A 19,548-nucleotide genomic window follows, 5' to 3' on the forward strand; every position below is an offset into this window, starting at 1 on the left:
TTTGGAGTTTTTGAGGGACAAAGAATACATTTCAGTGCTTAAAGACGTTACATGTTCCACTGATTTACATATGTGGGTACTACTTGAATGGTCAACCCAAGTGGGATGAAGCCAGTAAATCAAAGAATAACAAGTCCATAATCAAGTCCTGGGAAAAAAGCCTTCAACATTTCAACCACAATTCCTGTTTTCTTGGCATATGGAATTCTTCAGCTTTTTCACAGATGAGCAAATTGGGGAATTGTTCTCTTATGAATGATAATCCAGTTGTTAAATGTCCATATACAGCTATATCTTCCTCACTGAGAGTTGCTTTTGTACCTGCATACCAGGCTCTGATGAAAGGTATTTGCAGATTCTTCCTTGAACAGCTGGTAAAAATGTCAACACATCAATCATTACCAGTTATTTTGCAATGCAGATTCGGACACTGAAACTCGGGCTACCTACGATACTGACCTCAAGTCTGTGTCTGTGTGTTTGTGTTGCTACAGGTCTGACTGAGAGCAGATCCAGGATCAGCCATGCTGTGCTCCCGCTCCTCGGCCTACACCCTGGCCCTCGGCCTGGGCTTCGTCACTTTGGGGACGAGCCGCATCCTGCTGCTCAAATACTCTGCAAACGCTGGTGAATAATGCTGCTTGTTTCCCACAAAGAGTAAACAAATACAAAATATATAAAATATGTGCAGTAAAAAAACAGATTTTGCACACAATATACACAATATCTGTTTTTTTACTGGACTTATTTCACATTTTATTCCACTCTTTATTATTTAAGAGGTTTCCACATACAAAGAAATTGCTTTGGTGTGTGATGGCGCATACATACACACAGAAAGAGGAATACAGTGTTCATTCTAAAATGTATTACTAAAATAAAAATAGGAAAATGTAAGTACACTATTATATACACTTATTATATACACGACAGATAAAATCTCATTTACAATGCTAACCTGGCCAAGAAGGCAGCAACGTTACACATTATTACACATTATTACACAGACATATAAAACACAGAGAACACAAGTAAACAAAAGAGGAAAAGCAGTCACTACATTGAGCACATTAGGACAGTAAGAACACTTATTACTGCCAGAGCAGCTGGTGGTAAGGACCTCAGACAACTTCAATTTAATACAGGCTATAGGGACAAGTGCCCTCAGTTTGAGAAGTGATTGAAGGTCATTCCAAGACCAAGGACCATAATCCTTTTTCCAGCCTCAGTCCGCACGGCAGGTACCTGGACCCCTATCAGGCACTGGTTCTGAGGCTGTAAGAGTCACAAACTGGGGGAAATCTGTCACATACAGTGGAAGCTTACCTAAACTGGCTTTATACATTAATAAAAAACAATGCTGCATCCTAAGTGGGGACCATCCAGTTAGGCTATACAGTGTGCAATGATGAGTCCTATAGGGTGCATTTGATATGTATCGCAGTGCAGCAGGGTAGAGTGGGTCAAGTTGGGCCAAAACAGAGGGACAGCTGGGACAGAAATGATCCAGAGACCAACCTTTTACGGGAAGAAGTTGAAAAGCAACATTTAAGTCTGTAAAGGAAGCCAAGAGTGAAAACATAAATAATGACTGACTGACTAATTTTTACTCTGACAAATAAAATGTGCACAATATGAGCATTTAAAGTGTAAGAGCTGTGCAGAATATACAGATGAATTTGAAAGGTCATGAGGATTGATTTGAAGAACATTTAATGTTTTCCGACTTCTTGGTGACGCTCTCTTTTTTCTTTGTTACATTTTCAGAGAACAAGTATGACTTCCTCCCTGCGTCGGTCAATCTACTCGCCGAGCTGCTCAAACTGCTCTTCTGTCTGGCCATGTCTGTCAGGGTCATAGTGCGAGGTAAACTGTGTGTGTGTGTGTGTGTGTGTGTGTGTGTGTGTGTGTGTGTGTGTGTGTGTGTGTGTGTGTGTGTGTGTGTGTGTGTGTGTGTGTGTGTGTGTGTGTGTGTGTGTGTGTGTGTGTGTGTGTGTGTGTGTGTGTGTGTGTGTGTGTGTGTGTGTGTGTGTTTTCAGTCATTACTTCTTCTGATGTCATGCTTTCAAGTTGATCCTTCAATTTCAAGTTTCTATTTGGATTTGCGTTACTCTAAAACTGCAACATGGAAAAATATCTACTGGCTTTAGTTGATGTAAAAAAAGAAGCAGAGATGTTTTATCCTAATTAGTGTCCCGAGTTTCAGTGGTGGGAGTAGCGAGCATCAAAATAACACGTTACGGTACGTCCACACGGCAGCGTTGCGTGCTTCAACGGAGACGCTTCCCATTCACTTTGAATGAGGTGAGGTCACGCTTTGCCGAACTGCATTGTGGTTCCGTCGCGTCGCTTTGCCTCCGTTGATCAAATCATATGCCAGTACAAGCTCTAGCCAATCAACCCGCGTGCTTGTGTGTCCGGGGCGGGAGTTTAATGTGATTGGTTGTTGGTCCACACCAGGGGCGGACTGGGACTACAAATCAGCCCGGGACTCTCGACCGGCCCACTTCGGTACCGCCGGCCCACCGCGGTGCTAGTGACTTACCGCAGAGGTAGACATTAAGGGTAAAATGCCACTGGCATTATATTATCACTGGCCCCAAAACAAAATCCACTAATGATGAAGAAAATTAACACATTTGTTGCAATAGTAATGTATGCACAAACTACAACATTCGTTCTTATTATACATCCATGGTCGAGCCGGTTGAGCCCTGCCGGTTTCCGGCCGGCCCACATCGTCCGACCGGCCCACTTCAGTACCGGCCCATCGGGATTCTTCCCGAATGTCCCGATGGCCAGTCCGCCCCTGGTCCACGCCAGATACGCCCACCGGCAAGCTTCAACGCGACGCTGCCGTGTGGACGTACCGTTACAGTAATCGGATTACTTTTGTCTGTAACGCAGTAGAGTAACGCGTTACTGTGTGTGTGTGTTTCACTCTCTGCTGTTTCTTCAGAGGGCAGATCCTGCAGCGACCTCGGCTTCTCCTCCAGCGCCTCCTTCCTCCAATCCTTGAAGTGGGCGGTCCCTGCGTTCCTCTACTTCCTCGACAACCTCATCATCTTCTACGTGCTCTCCTACCTGCAGCCAGTTAGTCAACACTTCAATACCTACTTTAGTAAAATGACCACTATGTTCAAGTCTCATTCAGTCTCACATGTACGGTTTCTGGAGGAACTTCTGATGCTTGAATTGCAATCATTCCAAGCAAACCACACTGACAATGTTTTAGGACCATTTGAGGTTCAAATAAATACGTAGCCAAAATAGTTCCCAGAAAGAAACTTGGTGATAAAAGTTGGGATGGGATGATGTTGATCCGACCTTTCAAAGCGCTGTGGTTACTTATGTAAACCTAATGTTCCCGTACATTTGTGATTTTAATGTCAGTGATTTGAATTTGTTTCCATGCAAATGTATGACTTTACACAGTATGACTGTTATCTTACAACATTAAGGGTTTTTATTTTCTGTATCTAAATATTACCCCGTTTCGCAGCCTAGTAAAGATATTTGTATTACCTACAATATCCCTAAAATGCCGTCCAACACCCTATTGCTTTACTCTTTAAAAACCTCTGTTACATCCGATACAATAAGAATAACCCAATTAACATCCAAACCTCTCTATGAGGTGTCTTTTGGAGCCTTTTAGGCCAAAATAAATAAATTACGTAGCTGAGTTAAGCCCCTGTCACACTGTCCCGAAATTGACACACGATTAAGGAAATGTTCAAATTCAGCTCTGATCGTAGCAACATCGGGCCATTCGTGAGGGCATCTTAACCCATCGTATGACCGCCGGTGGAGTTTCTCAGGCTCCGGCAGCAACTTCGGGAGCGGCAACTTCGTAAGGCACTCGTGAGGGCATCTTGTCAAATCGTGAGGGCATCTTGTCAAATCGTGAGGGCATCTTGTTATCATCGGTGCCATCGGGCATTCGCCCTCACTCTGATCGGGGCGAATTCCCGATGGCACCAATGATAACAAGATGCTCTCACGATGGCCTTACGAAGGGCAACATTTACACTCAAATTCACCACGAAAATGAACCTTCACGGTCCTTCGGTAATTTTTTGGCATGCCAAAGATTTTGCCACCGCTCACGAAGTTGCTGCCGGAGCCTGAGAAACTCCACCGGCGGTCATACGATGGCTGAAGATGCCCTCACGAATGTCCCGATGTTGCTACGATCAGAGCCGAATTTGAACATTTCCTTTATCGTGTGTCCATCTGTTTTTTTTATTGCAAAATAAAATCATGTAAACTTATTATGTAAATAACCCAATTTGTGTTCTGTGAAACTAAAAAAGATATAACATATTATTTTGAAGGCGAGTTGACAGGAAGTTGTTGTTGCTATGGAAACAACATGACGGAGAAAACTTAATATCTTCTACATATAAAGACGGAGAAAGTAAAGAACAAAGTCTGAAAATATCAGCACAGTATCATAATACTTTAACATCATCGTTTGTGTTACTTTCGTTGCAGTTGTATGTCTTAAATGTAATGTAAATGTTGCCTTCGTGTGGTTCGGGGCCATCTTCGTGCGAAATTCACAATTCCATATTCGTGTGTCCATCGGGTGTCAATTTTGGGACAGTGTGACAGGGGCTTTAGAGGGGTAATGTTCCCAGAAAATCAAACTCAGTGATGAAAGTCGTGATAATGTTGATCCACACATTTAATGTCAGTCATCTGAAGTTTTATTCATTTCAATGTCTGACTTCTTACATCCGGTAAATATACGCTATCTTCACATACAGTCAACTTTCTCATATCATATCAGCTGTTCCAAAACATCCTGCTCAAAGACTTGTTTCAGATATGATGTTTAATCTCTAATCTCGTCTGCAGGCCATGGCGGTGTTGTTCTCTAACTTCGTCATCCTCACTACGGCTGTTCTCTTCAGGGTTGTTCTGAAGTAAGAGACTCCGTTAATCACTCTGTAATGTTTTGTTCTGATAGTGTGTGTGAGTCTGCTGATACACTTGATCTCACTTCCTGTTTAATGCTGCTGCTTTTCCTTATTTCAATCAGGAGAGACGGTTTTGATGTAAGAATACATATTTATTACAGAGATACACAAATGAATGTAATGGAGTTTTGGCGATTAGGCCCTGTTGTGCAGGAGTATTATTCGGGAGGAGAGAACCGATTCGATGAAACCCCCCGGGGTCTAGACCCTGGTGGTGGTGAATGGATAGTTGGGTTCGGTCTGAAGGGGAGGGGCTTAGCTTGACCCTGGTGATGGTGAATGGATAGTTGGGTTAAGTCTGAAGGGCAGGGGCTTAGCTTGACCCTGCTGGTGGTGAATGGATAGTTGGGGTCGGTCTGAAGGGGAGGGGCTTAGCTTGACCCTGCTGGTGGTGAATGGATAGTTGGGTTCGGTCTGAAGGGGAGGGGCTTAGCTTGACCCTGGTGGTGGTGAATGGATAGTTGGGGTCGGTCTGAAGGGGAGGGGCTTAGCTTGACCCAGGTGGTGGTGAATGGATAGTTGGGTTCGGTCTGAAGGGGAGGGGCTTAGCTTGACCCTGGTGGTGGTGAATGGATAGTTGGGTTCGGTCTGAAGGGGAGGGGCTTAGCTTGACTCTGGTGGTGGTGAATGGATAGTTGGGGTCGGTCTGAAGAGGAGGAGCTTAGCTTGACCCTGGTGGTGTTGAAGGGATAGTTGGGTTCGGTCTGAAGGGGAGGGGCTTAGCTTGACCCTGGTGGTGGTGAATGGATAGTTGGGTTCGGTCTGAAGGGGAGGGGCTTAGCTTGACCCTGGTGGTGGTGAATGGAGAGTTGGGGTCGGTCTGAAGGGGAGGGGCTTAGCTTGACCCTGGATTCAGAGGGACAGGAGGTGAAAAGGGGTGGAGGAGGGTTGCGTCGAGTCACCTGAAATGACAGCTGTCAGAGGGGGGAGAGCAGATTTAAAAGGTTTGGCAGAGCGCTATGATAGGCTCTTGGGAATAGAGCGAAGTGATTGGTTAAGCTGGAGAGTGACGCCCCCGATCACTTATTGAGAGGAGAGAGAGAGTAGTTACATGGGAATAGTAAATGAAGATTAAAGACGGTCTTCCTGGTTGAACGTACGCTGAGCTTCATTTGTGACTTTAGAGGAGATTTATTTGATTAAAACCAACGTTTTTGTCTTCTGAAAATTAGCTTCAAACTGATCTTTCTACACTGTAGGACAATATAACAGAAAGTGTTGTAATTATTCCAATGCTTTAGTAAAGCAACCCTGTTATCCTAGGTCATAATTACTTTGAGAAACCTTTATTTATTATTATTCTGCAGTCTGATAGTGAATTGCTGATACACTTTATCTCTCTCACTGTTTAATGCTGTTGCTTTTCCATCTGTAGTTCCGTCTAATCCAAAAATCAATATATCCACAAGTAGCATTAAGCTTGACTCCAACAAAAATACGTCTCAGGAAAGTTTGGTTGACTCTTCACTTGAACAAAAGGTATCAGTACAAAAATGTTTTCAAAAGTCTAAAAACCATATTGCTCCGTGATTCTTTTCTCCTTCTCCTTCTAATAAGCAGCTGCAGTCGGCTATGACGTCCATTTTACGACGTTATAAATGATATGATAATACTAATAACAAAGAATTACAATGTTCAAATATATCTATATACACACATAATATATCTAATTATACATGTTAACACCATCTGTATTTTTGACTTGTTTAGAGGAGACTTATGCACTTTTTGGACCAACGTTTTTTTTTTAACTGAAAGTGTGCTTCCCATAGCTTCAAACTGATCTTTCTACACTCTAGGACAAGGGTGTCCAACTCAAATACACAGTGGGCCAAAATAAAAAAATGGGTACTAGTGGAGGGCCGGACTGGTTCAATGTTTATTGCAGAACGTATTGAAATGAACTTATTGCACATATTAAACCTGGAACTAACAAAGCTTCAATGATCGCCTATAAAAACAACATTACACATTAAATAATCAGTTGATTCATTTCTTATGGCTCTATCTGCAGCTTCTCCAGAGTCATTTCTTATGAGTACATTTTCCCACAGGCTAACAACAGCTTGAACAAAACTATTTCCCTCAAAGAGAAACCAAACATGCCCTGTTGTCGTGAGAGAGAAAGAGCAGAAGGAAACATCCATTAAACTCAGTGTGCTGCTCTGTGATGCTAGCTCAGACACTTGGCATCTCATCTAGGGTGCAAGGTCATCAATGTTTGGGCTCAGGCTCTGAGCTGAGGAGACCCTCAGGATGGAGTGAAGGGGTGAGAGCAATATACCGGAGGGCCAGATCTAATAGTGATTAGAAATGATCCTGAGGGCCGAAATTCAATCCACCACGGGCCGGATTTGGCCCCCGGGCCTCGAGTTTGACACATGTGTTTTAGGACAATATAACAGAACGTGATGTAATTATTCAAATGCAAAAGTTACGCTTAAGCTGATTGAATTATTCAGTGACATTTGATTGGTACAGCTTTTCTTCAAATGAGACATCTTATGCATAATTTCTGACACATACATCTGTCCTCCTAGGTAGTGATCGCTGTGATGTCAACCCCGAAATAAATCCTAAATAAACCATAATCCTTACTCCTCCCCTCTTCCCTCAGGAGGCGGCTGTCCTGGGTTCAATGGGCGTCGTTGTTCATCCTCTTCCTGTCCATCGTTTCCTTGACGACGGGAACAGGAAGCAGCCAAAGTGCCATCGCTGTTCACAACCTGCACCTGAACCCCCTGTCCCCCCCCTCCAACTCCTGCCTGCTCTACACGCAGCTGCTGGAGCAGATGAGGAACAGCAGGTAAAGTGAGGGGAGCAGCATGAATATCTTCTTGCACTATTTCTATTCACACGGAGCTGCTGTGATGCAAGTCCAATGTCAGACTTGATCTGACCATTCAAGTATTATCGTATCGTATACATGTTCCAGACTGCAGTCAGCATGTTGTGCTGTCCAGTTCAGCTTTTTTGTTTACATCCTAAGGTCTAGCCCAGTTCTGTAGTTGAGTTTCCCCTTGTTCTTATGCTTTCCTCTCCCCACAAGTACTCTTTGGGTTAAACTAACTTAAAGGTACGTATACAGGGTTCCCGCGGGGTCTTAAAAAGTCTTAAAAATTCTTAAATTTAATAATATGAATTTAAGGCCTTAAAAACGTCTAAATATGACCAAAAAAATAAGAAAGGTCTTAAATATGATCGGATTTGAAAGGTACTTCTGTGTTGCGATCGCGTCTAAATGTGTTTTGGGGAAATGTCCGGGCTGCAAAGTAACCAGTACGGTAATAGCATTTCAGTTCCCCCCAACAATTTGTATTGAAATAAATCAACATGGAACCAGTAATCACTAACTTTGTTTCTCCCGGCCCCTTATTGGAGAACACCCAGCTAATAACCTAGCAACCAAGCTTCAGCTAGCGGCAGTCAGAAACTCATGTATCTTCGAATCTACTTACAAATGAATATGGGGAAGTGTCAGTTCAACCGTATTTGGTTGGAAAACATCTAATTTAGTGCTTGGTTGAAACCAGTGGAGGGGAACGTGTTTGAAGCCCGTTGCACCTTTTGCAAATAAAATGTGCGTTTGTTTTGCTAATGTAGCGTTAGCTAGTGGAGCGTGAGCCAGTGCAGCAGCTCCCGCAACAACACCGGGGGAACCTCCGGGCGACGTTTGGGTCTACAACGTCAACCCTAAAACCGGAGGTGCTGTAGACGCTAAATACCGTAGCTAAACACCAATCATACAACAGCAACGATGAAATAGTTTAGCCAAGGCAGCAGAGCTCTGAATATAGCTCTTCTCTCTCTCTCTCTCCTCTCTCTCTCTCTCTCTCTCTCTCTCTCTCTCTCTCTCTCTCTCTCTCTCTCTCTCTCACACACACAAACTAGGGCTGCTCGATTATGGCAATAATCACGATTATGTTGGTCAATAATTAATATCATGATTATTAAATACGATTATTCATTGACTTTGAAAACATCCATTTATTGAACTTTAAAACAAATAATAATTTGAACAGTATCTTTTTAACTGTTGATTACCCTGAACGTATAATTCAACGGAAAAACCAATACAAAAACATGATACATTTAAATAAATAATATCAAAAAAATAAATACCAATAAACAAGATCAACAAATATTTTGGAGCGCACTTCCACAAGCTAGTAAACATATATAAATATGATAAATAAATTAGACTAAAATTAATTAGATCAAATATGTTGTAGTGCACTGTCACCAGGTCACCAGGAACCCTGGTATAGGACTAAGGAGAAACACCTTAAATACTTACGTGAACCTTTTAAAGTAACCTAAATATAAGGAGTGGACTTAAGTATGTTTTATTAAATTAATTTAATGTAAAGACAAATCTGTGTGTCCTATATTTTAATGCTTCTACCAGACTGGTCAGTTTTATTTCCCATGCTCATAATAATAATAATAATAATAATAATAATTCATTCTATATTTTCCTTTCAAAGCACCCAAGGACACCTTACAATTCATAAAATGAGGTTTAAGACCGTACAAAAGGACGTAACAGGCAACATGTAGGGAGACATTGAGTAGCCTGATCTGAACAGGTGGGCTTTGAGGAGGGACTTGAATGCGGTGATTGTGTCGGACTGTCGGATGTGAGACATATCTCTTCCTCCCCCCACAGTGCCAGTGAGTCGTGGGTGTCGTCGCTCCCCGGGCAGGCCTGGAGGACCCGGGTTGTGGAGAAGCTCCGCTATCTGGGCGTGGGTCACATCCTGCTCCTCCTGCAGTGCTTCATCTCCGCCATGGCCAACATCTACAACGAGAAGATCCTCAAGGAAGGAGACCAGCTGGCCGAGAGCATCTTCATCCAGAACACCAAACTGTGAGAGAGTGTTATTAAGAGATAGTATTAGAAACCACACGGGTGAACACACTGTTTTCACACATCCATGTAAATAATATGTAATATGTATATATGTTCATTTGAATTAATTTCTTACTTTAAAGTTACTTAAGTGTATATGATTCAGCGTCTTCATTCAGAACAGCAATATGTGATAGGCCGCTTAAAAAGAGATTGTATTATCAGAATCAGAATAGCTTTAGACTAGGAAACAGAGGAGACATGTACATTGTTACAGCAGAAAAGAGCCAAAGACAGCTTATTGATGTTAACTAAGAATCATGCATACACAAATATGGAAGATACAACAATTTCAAGAATCGCACAATTTATAAAATACACATCCTGTAACAGTTCTGAAACCGAGATGGTAAAAGTACACACATCCTTTACTCAAGTAGAAGTACAGATACTCGTGTTTAAAAATACTCTGGTGAAAGTAGAAGTACTGACTAAACTTCTTTACTCAAGTCAAAGTAAAGAGGCTTTGAAATGTACTTCAGTAAAAAGTACCCATAACTAGCAGCTGTTTTAAAGAGTACCTGACCTCCCTTTATATTAATAGAACAATAATGTCATTGTTAGCTAATGAATGTTTCCATGGTGACCAACGGCAACATGACAACGTTTTCATTGGTCCCTCTTCTTTAGAGAAGACCAGGAAATGATAGATACACGGATCGTGTTCAAATCAATAGGCACGCAATGACTCTAAATAATAATGATCACGCCACCAAACACACATTCAGACTAAAGGAACCAGCCTGTTTGGAGAATGAGAGAAGTAGAAAGTACAGGTATTTGTGTTCAACATGTAAGAAGTAGAAAGTACAGGTATTTGAGTTCAACATGTAAGAAGTAGAAAGTACAGGTATTTGGGTTCAACATGTTAAAAGTAGAAAGTACAGGTATTTGAGTTCAACATGTAAAAAAAGTTGTCAGTAAAATAAGTATTGGAGTAAAGTACTGATACCAGAAACATGCACTTAAGTACAGTAACAAAGTATTTGTACTCCACTACTCCCCCCTTTGATCTGAAAAAAAAAAATATATATATATATATATATATAAACCACATGTGTAAGCTCAATGCTAATCGTAGCTCTTCTCTCGATGTTTCTGCAGGTATGGTTTCGGCGTGGTCTTTAACGGTCTGACTCTGGTTCTGGGTCGAGAGGCTCGAGGTCTCACGGTTCACTGCGGTCTGATGCACGGACACAACGTCTTCTCTCTGGGGCTGGTGCTGGTCACTGGTGAGTGCTGCGGATCAATAACACCTCTTTATTCATACAGTCAACGACTAAATAAGTGATTTGTTGGTTTTCTTCCTAAACGACTTGAGGTGTTTCTGATCTGAGATGATAGTTTACATGACGTGTCACTTTGTTAGACGCTTTTATCCAAAGAGACTTACATACTCAATACTGTGGACAATCCCCACAGGAGCAATTTGGGGTGAAGTGTCTCAGGGACACAACGACATGCTGACTGCAGTGGGGTTTGAACCTGTGACCCCCTGATCCCATTATTGACTGGATTAAAGCTGCAGAGTTAAAAAAACCTATGAAGACTTTGATAGATAAATGAAGACATACTTCGTGCACATTTCTTGAAAAGCTCTCCCTCTTCCCCGCTGTTCTCCTCAGCTGCTCTGGGTTTATTGGTGGCCTTCATCCTGAAGTTCAGAGACAACATGTTCCACGTTCTGACGGGTCAGATCAACACGGTGCTCGTCACCGGCCTCTCCTTCTTCCTCTTCAACTTCCACCCCTCGCTGGACTTCTTCCTGCAGGCGCCCGTGGTGCTGCTGGCCATCTTCATCTACAACGCCAGCAAGCCCAAAGACCTGGAGTTCAGCCTGCAGCAGGAGAAGCTGAGGGTCATCAACGGGGAGGTGTTCGAGAGGTCTAGAGGGGTACGTAGAGAGAACCTCACACACACTCAGCGTCACTTCCCTCACACACTCAGCGTCACTTCCCTCACACACTCAGCGTCACTTCCCTCACACACTCAGCGTCACTCCCCTCACACACTCAGCGTCACTCCCCTCACACACTCAGCGTTACTTCCCTCACACACTCAGCATCACTCCCCTCACACACTCAGCGTCACTCCCCTCACACACTCAGCGTCACTCCCCTCACACACTCATCGTCACTTCCCTCACACACTCAGCGTCACTCCCCTCACACACTCAGCGTCACTCCCCTCACACACTCAGCGTCACTCCCCTCACACACTCAGCATCACTCCCCTCACACACTCAGCGTCACTCCCCTCACACACTCAGCGTCACTCCCCTCACACACTCAGCGTCACTCCCCTCACACACTCAGCGTCACTCCCCTCACACACTCAGCGTCACTTCCCTCACACACACACTCAGCGTCACTCCCCTCACACACTCACTCAGCATCACTCCCCTCACACACTCAGCGTCACTTCCCTCACACACTCAGCGTCACTCCACTCACACACTCAGCGTCACTCCCCTCACACACTCAGCGTCACTCCCCTCACACACTCAGCGTCACTTCCCTCACACACTCAGCGTCACTCCCCTCACACACTCAGCGTCACTCCCCTCACACACACACTCAGCGTCACTCCCCTCACACACTCAGCGTCACTTCCCTCACACACTCAGCGTCACTCCCCTCACACACACACTCAGCGTCACTTCCCTCACACACTCAGCGTCACTTCCCTCACACACTCACTCAGCGTCACTCCCTTCACACACTCAGCGTCACTCCCCTCACACACTCAGCGTCACTCACCTCGCACACTCAGCGTCACTCCCCTCACACACTCAGCGTCACTCCCCTCACACACTCACTCAGCGTCACTCCCCTCACACACTCAGCGTCACTCCCCTCACACACTCAGCGTCACTTCCCTCACACACTCACTCAGCGTCACTCCCCTCACACACTCAGCGTCACTCCCCTCACACACTCAGCGTCACTCACCTCGCACACTCAGCGTCACTCCCCTCACACACTCAGCGTCACTTCCCTCACACACTCACTCAGCGTCACTCCCCTCACACACTCAGCGTCACTCCCCTCACACACTCAGCGTCACTCACCTCGCACACTCAGCGTCACTCCCCTCACACACTCAGCGTCACTCCCCTCACACACACTCATCATCACTCCCCTCACACACTCAGCGTCACTTCCCTCACACACTCAGCGTCACTCCCCTCACACACTCAGCGTCACTTCCCTCACACACTCAGCGTCACTCCCCTCACACACTCAGCGTCACTTCCCTCACACACTCACTCAGCGTCACTCCCTTCACACACTCAGCGTCACTCCCCTCACACACTCAGCGTCACTCACCTCGCACACTCAGCGTCACTCCCCTCACACACTCAGCGTCACTCCCCTCACACACTCATCGTCACTTCCCTCACACACTCAGCGTCACTCCCCTCACACACTCAGCGTCACTCCCCTCACACACTCAGCGTCACTTCCCTCACACACTCAGCGTCACTCCCCTCACACACTCAGCGTCACTTCCCTCACACACTCAGCGTCACTCCCCTCACACACTCAGCGTCACTCCCCTCACACACTCAGCGTTACTTCCCTCACACACACTCAGCGTCACTTCCCTCACACACTCAGCGTCACTCCCCTCACACACTCAGCGTCACTCCCCTCACACACTCAGCGTCACTCCCCTCACACACTCAGCGTCACTCCCCTCACACACTCACTCAGCGTCACTCCCCTCACACACTCACTCAGCGTCACTCCCCTCACACACTCACTCAGCGTCACTCCCCTCACACACTCACTCAGCGTCACTCCCCTCACACACTCAGCGTCACTCCCCTCACACACTCAGCGTCACTCCCCTCACACACTCGGCGTCACTTCCCTCACACACTCAGCGTCACTCCCCTCACACACTCATCGTCACTTCCCTCACACACTCAGCGTCACTCCCCTCACACACTCATTGTCACTTCCTTCACACACTCAGCGTCACTCCCCTCACACACTCAGCGTCACTCCCCTCACACACTCAGCGTCACTCCCCTCACACACTCAGCGTCACTTCCCTCACACACTCAGCGTCACTCCTCTCACACACAGCGGGAAATAAATAGTTATCACAGCAATAAACGCTATTTAATTTGTCTTAATGTACATTATTTAATATCATACTCTGTTCTTGTACTAGTTTATTTACATCAGTGTTTCTCAAACTTGTTCATACCAAGGACCACTTAACCAAAAAAAAAACACTCGCGGACCACCTAACTCCACAAATATCCAAAAACACATCGTTTTTCTAGAGCAGATTACAAATCGCCTGGAAATGGTACAAACAAGTGGCAACATGTGTGACGAAGGTGTTGCGCTGAGCTATGTCATGCAATCGAAAGTGAAACTTAAGCTCGCTCCATTACGGAGATATTCCTGTGAGAGGGCGGACAACTTAAATTTATTTATTTATTTCAAATGTGAGATTTTACCAATATACTCACGGACCACTAGGGGGCGCTCACGGACCACCAGTGGTCCGCGGACCACACTTTGAGAAGCACTGATTTATACTATTTTTATATTGTATTATATATGTTGCATCGTTGGAGGAGCGCGGGTCAGAAGAATGTCATTGCCATTTCTACACTGTAGCTTTGAGCTATAATTTGTAATCCTCACACACATATCGTAAACTCTCTGCAGGAAACTTGGCTCTCATTTCTCTATAATGTGATTTCTTCAGTGCTGCAGGAAACCTAATTCTCTATGAAAACAGCATAAGTGCTTTAACTCATGTAATTACATCAGGTCAATGCAGTCTATTGGAGTTTGTAAGAGGAAGCTATTAAACAGAACAGATCTGTATGGAGTCTTTGTGAGGACAGCGGCCTGAAGTTAGCAGGACTTTGAGGTCCTAAAACCCAGAAATGAGTCTGCTTTGCTATGTTTTTTTGTGTGTATGTTACAAGCTGGCTCTGCTTGTAACAAAAGGACAACAGTTCCACACAGGAGATGAACCAAAACAATCATTTATTTATCCCAACAAACTGGTTTACAACTAACAATTCAACACACAAGCCCAACATTAGCCTCCTTTAGCTTAGCGGTGGTGACGTGAAGTCATGTGACCGTGCTGTACTTCCTTCATAGCCCTACATTAGCCGCCTTTAGCTTAGCGGTGGTGACGTGAAGTCATGTGACCGTGCTGTAGTTCCTTTATAGCACAACATTAGCCTCCTTTAGCTTAGCGGTGGTGACGTCATGTGACCGTGCTGTAGTTCCTTTATAGCCCAACATTAGCCACCTTTAGCTTAGCGGTGGTGACGTCATGTGACCGTGCTGTAGTTCCTTTATAGCCCAACATTAGCCTCCTTTAGCTTAGCGGTGGTGACGTCATGTGACCGTGCTGTAGTTCCTTTATAGCCCAACATTAGCCTCCTTTAGCTTAGCGGTGGTGACGTCATGTGACCGTGCTGTAGTTCCTTTATAGCCCAACATTAGCCGCCTTTAGCTTAGCGGTGGTGACGTCATGTGACCGTGCTGTAGTTCCTTTATAGCCCAACATTAGCCTCCTTTAGCTTAGCGGTGGTGACGTGACGTCATGTGACCGTGCTGTAGTTCCTTTATAGCCCAACATTAGCCTCCTTTAGCTTAGCGGTGGTGACGTCATGTGACCGTGCTGTAGTTCCTTTATAGCCCAACATTAGCCGCCTTTAGCTTAGCGGTGGTGACGTCATGTGACCGTGCTGTAGTTCCTTTATAGCCCAACATTAGCCTCCTTTAGCTTAGCGGTGGTGACGTCATGTGACCGTGCTGTAGTTCCTTTATAGCCCAACATTAGCCGCCTTTAGCTTAGCGGTGGTGACGTCATGTGACCGTGCTGTAGTTCCTTTATAGCCCAACATTAGCCTCCTTTAGCTTAGTGGTGGTGACGTGAAGTCATGTGACCGTGCTGAAGTTCCTTTATAGCCCAACATTAGCCACCTTTAGCTTAGCGGTGGTGACGTGAAGTCATGTGACCGTGCTGAAGTTCCTTTATAGTCCAACATTAGCCGCCTTTAGCTTAGCGGTGGTGACGTCATGTGACCGTGCTGTAGTTCCTTTATAGCCCAACATTAGCCGCCTTTAGCTTAGCGGTGGTGACGTCATGTGACCGTGCTGTAGTTCCTTTATAGCCCAACATTAGCCTCCTTTAGCTTAGCGGTGGTGACATGAAGTCATGTGACCGTGCTGTAGTTCCTTTATAGCCCAACATTAGCCTCCTTTAGCTTAGTGGTGGTGACGTGAAGTCATGTGACCGTGCTGTAGTTCCTTTATAGCCCAACATTAGCCACCTTTAGCTTAGCGGTGGTGACGTGAAGTCATGTGACCGTGCTGTAGTTGCTTTATAGCCCAACATTAGCCTCCTTTAGCTTAGTGGTGGTGACGTGAAGTCATGTGACTGTGCTGTAGTTGCTTAGCCTTTACTTCTGGCTTTTACATTTACCCTTCAAAAATCTTAAAGGGGTGTTTATGCGAAGAATATCCTGCTAAACAACATTTAAAATGATCGTAAACATTTGTTTGCCACAGAGCTTTTTATCTGGCTTTTTGTCATAGAAACCAGGGCAATGCTAACTTCCAGGTCGTCTTACAATAACACATCATCACTGCACCTTACCATTTAGGAACTTCATTTTAAGAGCTAATACCAACATGTTCATCTAAGAAATACCCTTGTATCTACCTGTTTATCCACTGGATGCATTTCAATCTTCTCTTCATGTGTTTTCTGTTGCAGGACGGAGAGGAACTGGAGCTCCTGGTGAAGACCAACACAGACAGTGAATCTGAGGAAGAGTCTTTGTAGTTCAGATTTAATATTCGGAACATCTTCTCTTTCACTGCGGCTATACCCAAGCTGCAGTGAACACTCATGGACGCAGAACAGTGGCGTAACTATCGACGGTCTTAAATAGAATAAATACAAATGATATATACCTTTTTTTTTTGGGGCCCCAATGGCACTGTTCACGCAGTCTTCAAAGCAACCTAAATTAATTTGTAATTTGTCTGTCCAATGACCTTGCTCCCTTTCATGTCATGTGATACCTTGCGTGACTAGCGAACCGTTTAATCAGCAATCGGCAATTCAGCAATTTAATCGGCAGCATTATAGCAAATGTAATAATAATAATAATAATGGATTACATTTTTTATTAGAGCGCTTTTACAGGTGCTCAAAGCGCTTTACACATACACATTACACATATTAGACATGTAAGAGTCATTACTGTGGACATTACCCACAGGAGCAAATGCGGGTAAAGTGTTTTGCCTAAGGACACAACGGCCTGACGCAGTGGCGGCCGAGGCGGGTTTCGAGCTGGAGTTCACCAACGCGCCTTGATCTGATGACCACTGCGCCAAAACCACCCCAATTAACGGCATATATATATATATATATATATATATTGATTGATTTAGCAGCCAGGTATAAATGACACAGTTATTAACGGCATATATATATTGCACATATTGCACATATTGCACAAAGTTGGTTTGTATTTAGCAGCAAGGGGTGTTATAGTCTGTGTTGTGGTGTGTGTAGGGGGTCTACCAGGGGCAGTGCTGGTTGTAAAGTCTGAGCGCTGCAGGAAGGAAGGACCGGCGGTATCTCTCCCTGTGACAGGTGGGGTGCAGCAGCCTGTCGCTGAAGGTGCTGCACAGTGAGGACATGGTGTCCTGGAGGGAACGATCCATGTCTGTACCTGTTTGGCCAGCGTCTCGTCTGCAGCGGCCAGCGCCTGCCGCAGCTCCCCCCCCCCCCCCCTGTTTCAGTCACCTTGTGTCTCTGCGAGCAGCTCAGCGCGACACTGGTCCAGCTCCAGCAGACAAAGATTCGATCAGCTGATCACGCTCCTTCAGCTTCCCGCTGTAGAATATCTTCCAATGTCTTGTTTTCGCAGCTCTCTTCAGTTAGAGCTCTCTCTGCTTCCAAGGCCTCGCTGAAGCCAGCTTCCATCTCCGAGATGACCTCCATCACCTCAGAGACCACCTGCTCTCTCACATTCGCCTCAAGAACCTCTTTCACTTCTCGCTGGCGCTGCACCTCTCTCTTCAGGACATCGATGGCCTGCAGCAAGGACTCAGTATTTAACATGGAGATATCTCCTTCTTCGACATCACTCTCCTCCTCCTCATCCTTCATCACAGAACTTTTGTTTCCATCTGCAGCCGGCTCACGCAGTACGGGCAGGATGTAGGCCACTCTGGTCTTTGTGGACGGACCGTGCACCGGCTGTGAGAAGCTGAACTTGTGCGTACTCTGGGTGATGCCCCTCTCTGCAGCCCTCATGTTGTGAGAGTCTTTTGGAGCTTTAAGCAGCACGTTCTCTTCATCTTGGACCGCCACACAACCCTGTTCTATAATGGATGGCCGGGGGTCCGGGCCGGGGGAAATGAACGAGATCTCAATAATAGCTTGCATTTACAATGTACAGCAAACCAAAGCACAAGAACGGCGCTCAAAAGAGAAAGGACAAGAGAGGACAAGGAGATGTAACGGCTGAACTGAAGAAATTAGACCGTTTTTTTTTACTTCATACATCGTCCTCGAAATCTCGATTAATTCTGTAAAGAGATTGTGTGATTAGTTCACTGTGCCGTGGTCAGGCTGTGGTGGTCTGAGGCCAGGGCAGGCTGTTTTTGATAGCCTACATGTGGCGCTTATGTGTGTCTGTGCGTGTGTGAGCGCATCAGCGTGCGCTTATGTTTGGGGCGATGGGGGGGGACCCAATAAAATATTTGCACCGGGGACAATCTCAACCTTGTTACGCCCCTGACGCAGAATGTGTCCGTCCGAGCATTTATTTCAATGAAGCGGCGGATAAACGTGAATGAGTATGACAGTGTTCAAGTGGGATGATTTCTCTCAGAGACTTGTGATATCTAAGGCTATCGTGTATATATTGAAATGTGCCTATTCTACACATATCATTGTCTGAGTGTTGTCATTAACGTGGAAGAAACTCTAGTAGGCTTATACATCGCGGGGGAATAATTGCCATTTTTGATTGCTTGCAGGTGATTCATTGGTTTGACAACCAGACAGCTTTTTCTTGTTTTTTGGGGGCTTTTGTGCCCTTTGGGGGCTTTTGTGCCCTTTTCGGACATGGACAGTGTTCACGGCTCCACTGCAGATTGTTTTTTGATTGTTTAAGGCCTTGTACTGTTTTAATTGCTGTTTGCACTGTGTTCAAATAAGTGTTTTGTTCAATATAAATATTTAAACAATAGTCAAAATGAAAGCACCACTTTTCAGTACATAGCCACATACTCAAAATACATTACCAAAAATACACATTACAAAGTACGTCTGTCTGCTCAATGATAGTATTTTCTACATTATGAACCAGGAGCATTTACAGAACGTCTAAAAGCACAACAAAGTGATTATTGGTTCTCTTACTTTGCCTTAAAAGTTGTGTTTGTTTGGGTCACATGGTGGAGTATTGATGTGGTTAAACTGTGAAAAAACATGAATATATATTTTAAGATTCTTCTTGTGCCATAAAATGTTAACATGTATAAATGCTTGCTGTTCTGAAATAAACTGCAAGGAAAATTCATGTTAGGAAACACCAGAACAAGAACATTTGTGGATTAAGACTGCACTTGGAGG

At 44.9% G+C, this 19,548-nt stretch overlaps 1 protein-coding gene across 1 annotated transcript in view; it reads left to right on the top strand.

The window, feature by feature from the left end:
- Positions 1-19,505, top strand: part of slc35a5 (solute carrier family 35 member A5) — a 20,746-nt gene extending 1,241 nt beyond the window's left edge. The window contains exons 2-10 of the mRNA XM_079664868.1: positions 495-627; positions 1,768-1,866; positions 2,960-3,093; positions 4,864-4,931; positions 7,603-7,791; positions 9,655-9,855; positions 11,002-11,129; positions 11,523-11,791; positions 16,666-19,505. Coding sequence (XP_079520994.1) covers positions 525-627; positions 1,768-1,866; positions 2,960-3,093; positions 4,864-4,931; positions 7,603-7,791; positions 9,655-9,855; positions 11,002-11,129; positions 11,523-11,791; positions 16,666-16,734 — 1,260 coding nt within the window. The 5' untranslated portion in view covers positions 495-524 and the 3' untranslated portion in view covers positions 16,735-19,505. The remainder of the gene's footprint in view (positions 1-494; positions 628-1,767; positions 1,867-2,959; positions 3,094-4,863; positions 4,932-7,602; positions 7,792-9,654; positions 9,856-11,001; positions 11,130-11,522; positions 11,792-16,665) is intronic.
- Positions 19,506-19,548: the final 43 nt, after the last annotated feature.

The sequence above is a fragment of the Notothenia rossii genome (genome assembly GCF_949606895.1).
Source record: "Notothenia rossii genome assembly, chromosome: 2".
Taxonomy (NCBI): domain Eukaryota; kingdom Metazoa; phylum Chordata; class Actinopteri; order Perciformes; family Nototheniidae; genus Notothenia; species Notothenia rossii.